Source organism: Lactuca serriola, chromosome 3 (genome assembly GCF_051521515.1).
Source record: "Lactuca serriola cultivar US96UC23 chromosome 3, Lser_US96UC23_V15, whole genome shotgun sequence".
NCBI classification, from domain to species: domain Eukaryota; kingdom Viridiplantae; phylum Streptophyta; class Magnoliopsida; order Asterales; family Asteraceae; genus Lactuca; species Lactuca serriola.
The window spans coordinates 131,465,077-131,475,675 of record NC_136410.1 but is presented as its reverse complement, the minus strand read 5'-3'; the positions used below and the strand labels follow the sequence as shown (position 1 = coordinate 131,475,675).

The 10,599-nt window shown below is 35.5% G+C and overlaps 1 protein-coding gene across 1 annotated transcript; it reads left to right on the top strand.

Moving 5' to 3' along the window:
* The first annotated feature begins 822 nt into the window (after positions 1-822).
* LOC145093154 (AP2-like ethylene-responsive transcription factor ANT) lies at positions 823-5,039 on the top strand. Its single transcript, XM_079031224.1, has 9 exons — positions 823-1,467; positions 1,570-2,212; positions 2,307-2,389; positions 2,532-2,540; positions 2,654-2,742; positions 2,861-2,934; positions 3,051-3,101; positions 3,200-3,276; positions 4,289-5,039. Exons 1-9 carry the CDS (start codon positions 1,125-1,127, stop codon positions 4,879-4,881), a joined length of 1,962 nt encoding a protein of 653 aa, XP_078887350.1. The 5' UTR covers positions 823-1,124; the 3' UTR covers positions 4,882-5,039.
* The last annotated feature ends 5,560 nt before the right edge of the window (positions 5,040-10,599 follow it).

The following is a 10,599-nucleotide window of genomic DNA, read 5'->3' as shown; positions in this document are numbered from 1 at the left end:
TATCTTTTACTTTTCTTGTCTTTGAATCTTTTGGAAGGATTCAACTTAGTCACTTGACATCTTGTTCTTCCGATATTGAAATATAATTAACCAATTAAAGATTGGATAAAAGGAGTGATTTAAGGGATCAAAATCTATAACCTGTTTAGTGAAAAAGAAATGGGTAAGAGTGCAAGTTTCATCTTTTGAATATCCAAGTCAAATCTTGAACGATGCTATATTCTTGTATATAACAAGAAGTATAAATAACATGTGGTTTAATATATTTGTGTGACAAGTATATACTTAATTATTATGTGACTATTAGACAAAGTATATTAATTCTTAATTCTTTTTTTGTTAATGGACTACTTTAATTTTATTTTTTTAGATAAGTGGAATCCGTAATCAAATTTGTGTGACCACAGAATAAGATCTTGACCTTTTTTATGATCCTTTTAGTACATACGGATTATGTTAACAAGGCTAGGGTTGAGAGATATAAAGAGGTTAAAGAATATACCATAAATTGCATATAAATGCACATTATACACATTACATATCACATCTATATATCCATGTATCACACATAAAGTAAAAGAAAAAAAAAAGAATAGAGAGAGAGAGAGAGAGGAAAAGCAAAAGAGGTGGTCTTTCTCAAGCACGGATCCCAATGATATGCAGGAAGGATGCCAGCATTGTTTGCTGTAAACTCATTCTTTTTGTATAAGTTTAAAGGAAGTTGCTTTGTTCTCCTTTAGAAATCTTTTCAGAGTGAAGGGCAGATAAAGAACATCTCGGATAAATTTTTATTTAACAAATTTATCTAGTGATCAGTTTGTGCTTTTGTTAGTTGCTACCTTTTGATTTGATTTATTATAAATATATACTCCTTGTGTGTATATATCTATATAGATTCTGTTTCTATAGAAACCACAACTAGGAAATTATAAAAACAAAAAAGAAAAGAAAAGAAAACACTCTACACCTTTCTTACTTCATTCCACCTTCTTGTTATTAGTTTTCAAAAATGGAGGGAACGCAAAGTATGATTAGTTTTCAATCTCCCCAATGATTCAGTAAGCTTTAGCGATCCCTTTTTCTTTATTCCAAGTGTGAAAGTGAGTTCGATACTTAGAAAAAAAATGAAGTCCATGATCAACAACAACGAACACAATGACGACAACAAAAACAATAACAACAACTGGTTGGGTTTCTCTCTTTCACCCCATATGAACACAACCACTACAACATCAACAATGGAAGGTGCACCACCTTCCGAAGCTTCGCATCACCCTTCTTCTTCTTCTTCTTCAAACCCCACATCTTATTTCAACCTCCCTTCGCATTTCAACTACCCGAACATTTATTGTCATGGAGTCGAAGGTGAAAATGGAAGTGGGCTTTACTCTGGTTTCCCTATTATGCCCCTCAAGTCCGATGGTTCCCTTTGCTTAATGGAAGCCATCACCAGATCACAATCACAAGGTTCGTTTTTCGTTTTTTGTTTTTTAGTTTTTTGTTTGTGTTATCGCTCATTATCTTTCCTTTTATGATTAAAAAGATTTCAAACAATGTATTGTCTTTTAGGAATGGTTAGTTCGACTCCACCAAAACTTGAGAATTTTTTCGGTGGTGTAACAATGGGGACCCCTGACTTCGACAGAGGAGGAGCTACAATGGCTCTTGGTTTAGATAGTAGTACAATGTACTACAACCAAAATCCTCATCATCATGAGACTCTACAACACAACCATAGACATCACCAACACCAGATTCAAACCCAACACTACCCAGATTACTCCGGTTTCAGAGCTTTGTACCAAACAGTACAACAAGAGGAAGTCAAAGACGACCAGAATATCGTTTCAGATACTTGTAACCTTCATCTACCGAGCATCGGAGAAGATGACGACATCACTGGTATGAAAAACTGGATTTCAAGAAACTATCATTCCGGCGATCATGGTGGTGGTGGTGGTGCCGGTGGTTATGGAGATTTACAGTCGCTTAGTTTGTCAATGAGCTTCGGAAATTGTTCGCAGTCAACCCCATGTGTTACTGGATCGCATTCACAGCAAGAAATCATACCTCCTGCTAATGTCACTGATTGTGTCGTTTTGGATACGAAGAAACGAGGTTCTGAGAAAGTCGATCAACAGAAGCAGATTGTTCATCGAAAGTCGTTGGATACATTCGGTCAAAGAACCTCGCAGTATCGAGGTGTTACAAGGTTCATTATAACTTAATTCTCGCTATTTCTTCAACTACTTTATCTTTCTATACTTTTCATAATATAAATGACTCTGAATCTGAATCTTTATCAGGCATAGATGGACTGGAAGATATGAAGCACATTTGTGGGACAATAGTTGCAAGAAAGAGGGCCAAAGTAGGAAGGGAAGACAAGGTTAGAAATGAAAACACCATAATTAAACGATGTTGACTTTTATACTTTGTCATATGGTTTTATGTTTGACTAATAATTACTACTACACATTCTTACGAATTTTTATGTTTCTTGTTTGCTGGATTGAAACGTGTGCAATCAGTTTATCTGGGTAAGCCTCGGTTTCTTGTTTTCGTATAATTTGTTTATGGTTTCTACAAAAAGATAGAAAATTAAATGAGTTCGATAGCTATGTTAATGTTTATATTAATGATTTATTTATAGGTGGTTATGATATGGAAGAGAAAGCTGCTAGAGCTTATGATTTAGCAGCACTTAAATATTGGGGTCCTGCAACTCACATAAATTTTCCGGTATATTTTCACTGTTCCTTAAACATGTTAACTAAATAATTTAATGATCACATAGATATTATTTAAATTTAAAAATCTAGCATGTTATTAATTATTATGTTTTTAATTAATTTCTCAGTTGGAAAACTATGAACACGAAGTTGTGGAAATGAAGAACATGTCGAGACAGGAATATGTAGCTCACTTAAGAAGGCAACTAGATCTTCGAACTCGAATTTTCTATAATGTTTTAATTATTATATTACTAGCCGAAATTATTTAATGTGTTTAAAAAACCAATAATTTAATTTTGGTTTTAATGTTTTCAGGAGAAGCAGTGGTTTCTCTAGGGGAGCCTCAGTCTATAGAGGAGTGACAAGGTCCAGAAATGTTAAACTTATACATCATAATTGCTATATATATCTTTTAAAAAAATACAATATATTTAAAATGTTTTTTTTTTGAAAATAAATTTCAGACACCATCAACATGGTCGATGGCAAGCTAGGATCGGGCGTGTGGCAGGGAACAAAGATCTTTACCTTGGCACATTCAGTAAGTAAAAATTTAAATTCTTATGAATATAAATTTTTGATTTTTTTTAAACGTTAATAACCAATAACTTTAAACTAAGTTAACTTTTTTTTTTTTATATAATTGAAGCTGTCTTTTCATTAAAGAATAAGCAAGACACTGATATATATGAATGCTTTTAAAACACCCACCCTAATGCCAGACCCTAAAATCTCTGAAAATCTTGACTTTTAAGAAGATGATCAAAGCTGTTTTTGTCAACAAAGAAGGCTGATTTATCAAGAGCATCTTCTGATCACTCTCTTCCATCCAATAGCCAATGCATGTTTTTATGTCATTTATGTCTTTCCTGTATTTTCAGTTTTTGGTACAAGTCACAAAAGCCATGTTGTGTGGGACCAAACTTACTTCTATATTATTCTTTTCCCTTTTCATTTTTTCATTCCATATATAACTTTAATTTGCACTTATCTTCAACACTAGTGTAATTACTAATTACTAATTACATTTACGTGCATCTTAAAAAAACGATCTTTTCTTATATCTTCTACACTGGTGTAATTACTAATTACTAATTACATTTACATACATCTTGAAAAAAAACGATCTTTTCTTTTATCTTTTACACTAGTGTAATTAGTAATTAAAACGATCTTTTCTTTTATCTTCTACACTAGTGTAATTACTAATTACTAATTACATTTATGTACATCTTTAAAAAAACGATCTTTTCTTTTATCTTCTACACTAGTGTAATTACTAATTACATTTACGTACATCTTTAAAAAAACGATCTTTTCTTTTATCTTTTACACTAGTGTAATTACTAATTACATTTACGTACATCTTAAAAAAAACAATCTTTTCTTTTATCTTCTACATTAGTGTAATTACTAATTACTAACTACATTTACATACGTCTTTAAAAGACCATCTTTTCTTTTATCTTCTACACTGGTGTAATTACTAATTTATTAATTACTAATTACATTTAGGTACATCTTTAAAAAAACGATCTTTTCTTTTATAACAGGCACCCAAGAGGAGGCAGCAGAGGCTTACGATGTAGCTGCTATAAAATTTCGTGGGGTGAATGCAGTTACGAATTTTGATATTTCAAGGTATAACGTTGAAAAGATAATAGCGAGTAACACCCTTTTAGCAGGAGAGTTAGCTAGGCGAACCAAAGTAGACCCCACAAACGAGCTCTTGTGTGAACAACCACACATTAATGGCGAACCTAAAACCATGTCAAGTGAGCCCACCATAAACAGGAACATGTTGGATTGGAAAATGACACTTTATGATCAAAATGGAAGTAGTAATGGAGTTGGAATCGAGGGAGATGAATCCTCCTCTAAACTTGGAACGCATTTGTCGAATGCTTCTTCATTGGTGACAAGTTTGAGTAGCTCAAGAGAAGATAGCCCTGAAAGAAACAATAATAATAATATTAATAATAATAATATTAATAATAGTAATCTTCCGATGGTTCTTGAAACGCCACCTTCGGCTTCCAACTTTCTTGGTGGTTCATCGGGTGGTGGAGTCGATGCATGGATTCCGACAGCAGCGACTCAGATGAGGCCACATATTCCTGTTTTTGCTGCATGGACAGATGCATGAGAATGGAAACCCTAGAAAAAAGGAAAAGATGTAGTGGGGTCTTTTTTTTTCTTGGATTTTATTTTTTTTAATATGTATGGATTAATTTGAATTGGGAAGGGGTAAATTCAGTTCTAATTAAATTAAATGAATCTTGCAAATTCATGTTAAGTAACAAAGATCGCGGGTTCTCTTTTTTTTTTTTTTATTGTCTGAATAAATGCATGAAATGTTGTTGTGTTTTATATATAAACTTGAATTGAAGGAAAATGATGAAAGATGTTATTTCATGAGTCATGACAGAATGATTCCATTACCATAAGTTGAAGTTTTATGATTAGATTTGGCTTTCTTTTTGCTAATGGTCCAATATGAAGTACAAGAATTGAACCCAGCTCAGTCTTTCCAATAATGCAAAAGATTGTGTTTGTTTCTTTTGACCTATTAATGTTTTGTAATATTTGAATTGCATGTCACCATGCAATATCTATCATTTTATATTAATGAAAAGCTTAATTTCATCATTACTTCCGTTTACTTTTTTTTTAGAATTCTTTTAGTCCAATCAATATGAAGAAAAAGAATTACACCCCATTACAAAATCATTAGTCATACTCTTTAGCAACTAACTTTTCTTTCTTTATCATATTTACAAATATATTTGTTTTTTTTTCCCTTTTTTATATACCGACAGTAGCAATAGTTTTTGTTTTGCGATATGTTCATACAAGCACAATTTCTATATTTATTGGTGAAGAAAAGGGAGAAATGTAGATGGAGTGGGTGTGAAAAAGTGGACTTTAGGTGGTGGTTTTGCTTTACGATTTTGATGTAAAAATTTTGGCCTAAATTTGGTGGAAACTAATGATGATTTTGAACATTAAAGGAGTTAACGTGGGCTTTTTTCGTAACAACATCATTACATATTCATATAATCATTCGCTTAAAGTAAACTTGCTTCAATCAACATTCCTCGTGTGGGTCTCAACTTTCAACCTTTGACCATCATCTCATTTGACACCTACATCTATAATTCTGTTCATGTTTCGTTCTTATCGGAATACTATTTATATATAATTTACTGTTATAGTATTATTTACATAAGATGTATCGAACTTTCTTTTACTACAAATTTAATAGATTTTGATGAAATAACAAAACAAAGTGCCAGTGTCAACATTGTTTCATTAGACGATTAAAAAATTTAAGGGTGAAGATTTATGGTATTCACAAATATATCATTTTATATACATCGTGGTATCATTGATTTTGTTACAAATGTATAAGTTGTTTATTTCCTCGCATTATTTACAAAAAAAACTACGAATAAATATCTTGTTTTGTTATTTGAGTATTATACAACATTTATGTCCTTTCAGGCAGCAACATTTTCAAACTTTTTCCAAGTTATGTCCCCGAAATTGCATGAAAAACAGGAAAAAATGATTGTTATTTCATGCAAAAGCAGATCTGTACGTAAAGCTGGAAATTTTTTAACTTTGGACCAAGTAAAAATGGTTCTACCGTATATTTAAAAAATGAAAACTTATTAAAATATATAATAACAGTTTTTTTATATAATATTAACAACCATAATTAAAATACAACACTATATTATTTCCCAAATGGATGGTACATAAGTACATTAATATCAAATTACATAAACACGTTCTGGTCCTCCTACATCATCACAAATAATGATTGAAATTGTTTAACCGGAGTTCAATCGGAATTATCACATTTCCCGACAACTGCTTATTAGGGTTAGAATGTTTTTTCCATAAACATATTCCTTTCATTCCACACAACATATACGTACACATTGTTACAATACAAATGGGCTGAAAATACAAATGGGCTAAACTAAATGGACTACCTATACAACATACAATATACATATATAACATACACTAATATGCCCCCACAGTATGAGCAGGAGATCGAGATCAGACTCTCAAATTGGATCTGAACTCCGTGAAAAGCGATGATGGAAATCCCTTAGTAAATAAGCCCGCGTACTAAAGGCCGGAAGGGACATGAAGGACGCGGACTTGCCAAGTAGCGACTTTATCCTGAACATAGTGTATATCTATCTCAATGTGCTTGGTTCGTTGGTGTTGCACGAGATTAGTCGATAAATACACTGCGTTGACTAGGGGTGAGCAAAAACCGAACCGCAAACCGAAAAACCCGAAAAAACCGCATAAATCGAAACCGAAAAACCGAAGCCGAAATGAAAACCGACGGTGCGGTTTTTAGTTTTGCAAAAACCAAAAATGTTCGGTGTGGTGCGGTTTCTAGTCTTGCAAAAACCGCAAAAACCGAACCGCACCATATATATATATATATATATATATATATATATATATATATATATATATATATATATATATATATATATATATATATATTAAGTATTGATAAAGGAAGAACTCATGACAATTAAAATTTCTATAAATATAATTTTTTATCTTATTAGAGGATGATTGTATATTTTTAAGCATACATATAGTGATATTTACAAAAACAAATAATGTTTATTATATTTTTAACATTTAAATATGAAAAGTACTATTGATGATAGTATCATTTTTATGAATACATTAATTGATATTATCGTGTGTACCTGTGAAACAAATATTATATTTAATTCATATTATATTCAAGTATTAAAAACATGTTGGATTAGTGGTTATGTCATTTGATTTCAAACCAAGATGTGGTGGTATCAATTCATCTTTAAGATATCATTTGGGCTTAAATTTTTTCAGCATTACAAGAGTATCCTCGATCGTCTTTGAGATAAAACATTCATCATTCTCACATTTTATATAAGAGAATCAATTTGGCGCTCCTCATCTTTATATAAGAATGGAAGCTTCTAGATTCAATGGAAACGGCTTAACGCATTAAATTGTTTGATTCCTGGACAACTCGGTGAGTTTAGTAGGAGAACTCGACGAGTTGATGCAAATTTTCGTGATCTGTGCATTTAATTGGGGAACTCGATGAGTTGAAGGACAACTCGGCGAGTTGGGTCAACTCGGACCGCTGACTTTGACTTTTGACTTATAATTAAGGGAACTAGGGGCTTAATATTGTAACACCCAAAAATTCAAGCCAATTTAAACTTTTTTTAAAAACATTTTAACCCATTAAGTCATTACATAGTTTGTTTTCAAAATACAGTTATCAGAGTATCCCAGTATCAAATCATAAAAGTCATAACAGCGAGAGGAGTGGTACGATCATGCCTTCGCCTTCCCGCGATCACCAGAGGTAACTGAAACAACAACTGAACCTGTAAGCCCGAAAGCTTAGTGAGCTATCCCCTAAAATACCAACCACATAACCATGCCATATAAATATATATACAAACAGCAAGCATAATGAGCCTTCATCCTGACCGGTCCGCCTCGCAGGCGTTTAGTCTATCTGGACCGCTCTCCGAGCCTTCTGTACGTCTGGAACGCCTCGCGGGGCCTCCAGCTTATCCGGACCGCTCGCCGGGCCTTCGGTCTGACTAGCATACCCTCTTGGGTTTTGTAATCTCTCTAGACCGCCCTGGGTATGTTGGCCTTCAGCACAAAGCAGTACCGCCTCAACCCAACACCCAAGTCAAACAACATGTGCACATACATTCATAGGCTATCATAATAACAGACAAACCGATCTAACATATCAATAGCATAACAACGTCCTAAACCAGGACACCGACCTACCCAGGTCATATCATAGCAAAATCTTATAACCAGAATATCGACCGAACCCGATCACTAAGCATAAGCATAACACCATCCTAACTAACAGGATGCGAAACAATGCACATATTACATAATAATCAAGATACAAATCCATAAGGTCGGGCCTTGGTGCCTTAGACCTTATTGGTATAGTGAGGATAACTCATCTTGTAACTGACGTCTGCAACTAGAAAGCTCAACTCCTGGATCACCAACACGAACTCCACAACCTATAGCTACCATAAAACCCCTTTTTCATAAATCTCCGAATTACCAGAATACCCTTAGAAGTCAACTGGTCAACCCTTGGTCCAAGTCAAAGTCCACAATCAAAGTCAACAGTCCATGTTGACTTGACTCGTCAAGTGCAGATCATAGACTCGTCGGGTCCTTCCTGAACTCGAGAAGTCGTGAAATCCTTGATTAGCTCGTCGAGTTCCCCTTTAACTCGCTGAGTTCATACGTGTCCAGGAATTGGGAGAAACCCTAGCCGACTCGCCGAGTCTTCGAACGACTCGCTGAGTTCAAGGCAATCTTCAACGGACTCGCCGAGTTGCTCATCAACTCATCGAATTCATGACCATCTTCAACGGGCTCGCCGAGTGGTTCATTCAACTCGCTGAGTCCTTGCAGACCATTAACCATGCAGACGCTTTTTAAGCCATGGCAAGGTTCCAGATTACAGATCCAAGCTTCTAAGGCACGTTTGTCACGTAAAGTTGCAAACTTTACGCACATGCAACGCTCTAAAGTCGCTAAATGACCGATCTAGGCTTCCAATGGAGCTTTACACCTTGGGAGAGTCTCATCCTTGCATAAGCTGGAAACTTTATGGACTAAGAAGCCCAAGGGAGCTCAATTCTGAAGTTATAACTTCAAATCTTAGCTTGCACACAAGAAAAGCTTTCAATCATACCATGAAAACCCTAGGATTTGTCCAAAGAGGGGATCTAGAATGAAATAAGATCATGGTAACAATTTATACCTTCCAGAAGGTGCCCAATGAGGTAGATTTCAGATCCCACAAGCTCCTTGCTTCTTAATACTTGCTCTCCGAGCTCCTTTCTCCACAAAATCCTCTTCCAAGCTCAAAAATACACCAATGGAACACACACACTCGATTAAGGTTTGAGAAGGACAAGAAGCAGTAAAGGGGAGGCTGGGGGAGGCCAATGATCCTTTAAATAGGGTGCAAAACCCCGAGATTTAGGGTTTCATCTGCCAGCTGCTACTCGTCGAGTCCCTTATTGGACTCGGCGAGTAGGTCATTAAAATACGTGGACCAACCCGCTGCTACTCGACGAGTAGGGCAATCAACTCGTCGAGTAGCCCTTGAAATCAATAAACTCACACATTAAATCAATACTTGAGAAACGGGGTGTTAGAATTCTCCCCCACTTGAACTAGACTTCGCCCTCGAAGTCTGCTGCAACGAATAACTCCGGGTAATTCTCCCGCATTTCAGCCTTTGTCTCCCATGTCCACTCAGACCCCCTCCGATGCTCCCACTGTACCTTCACCAAAGGTATCTCCTTATTTCTCAGAATCTTCATATTTTTCTCCAGTATGGCCACAGGCCTCTCTACGTAATTCTGACGTTCATCAACCTGAATATCATCCAGCGACACCACCTCCTCTTGATCCATAATGCACTTTTGCAGCTGCAAAACGTGGAAAGTGCTGTGTATCCGACTAAGCTCCTCCGGCAACTCTAGCCTGTAAGCTACCTTGCCAACCCTGGCAATGATCCTGAACGGCCCAATATAATGGGGACCCAATTTTCCCTTCTTCCTGAAGCGGATCACACCCTTCCAGGGCGAGACCTTCAGGAGTACCATGTCATCGACCTGAAACTCTAACTCGGAGCAGCGCCTGTCGGCGTAACTCTTCTGCCGACTCTGAGCGGTCTGCAGCCGATGCCTGATTTGCTGAATCTTCTCGGTAGTCTACAAGACCACCTTCGTCCGACCCATCACCGTGTGACCAACCTCACCCA

Excerpts from the sequence above, each read along its gene's own strand:
- LOC145093154 (XM_079031224.1), top strand. The coding sequence starts at position 1,125 with ATGAAGTCCATGATCAACAACAACGAACACAATGACGACAACAAAAAC. Across the intron at positions 2,213-2,306 it reads CAGTATCGAGGTGTTACAAG|GCATAGATGGACTGGAAGAT; the intron begins GTTCATTATAAC and ends AATCTTTATCAG. Across the intron at positions 2,743-2,860 it reads CAACTCACATAAATTTTCCG|TTGGAAAACTATGAACACGA; the intron begins GTATATTTTCAC and ends TTAATTTCTCAG.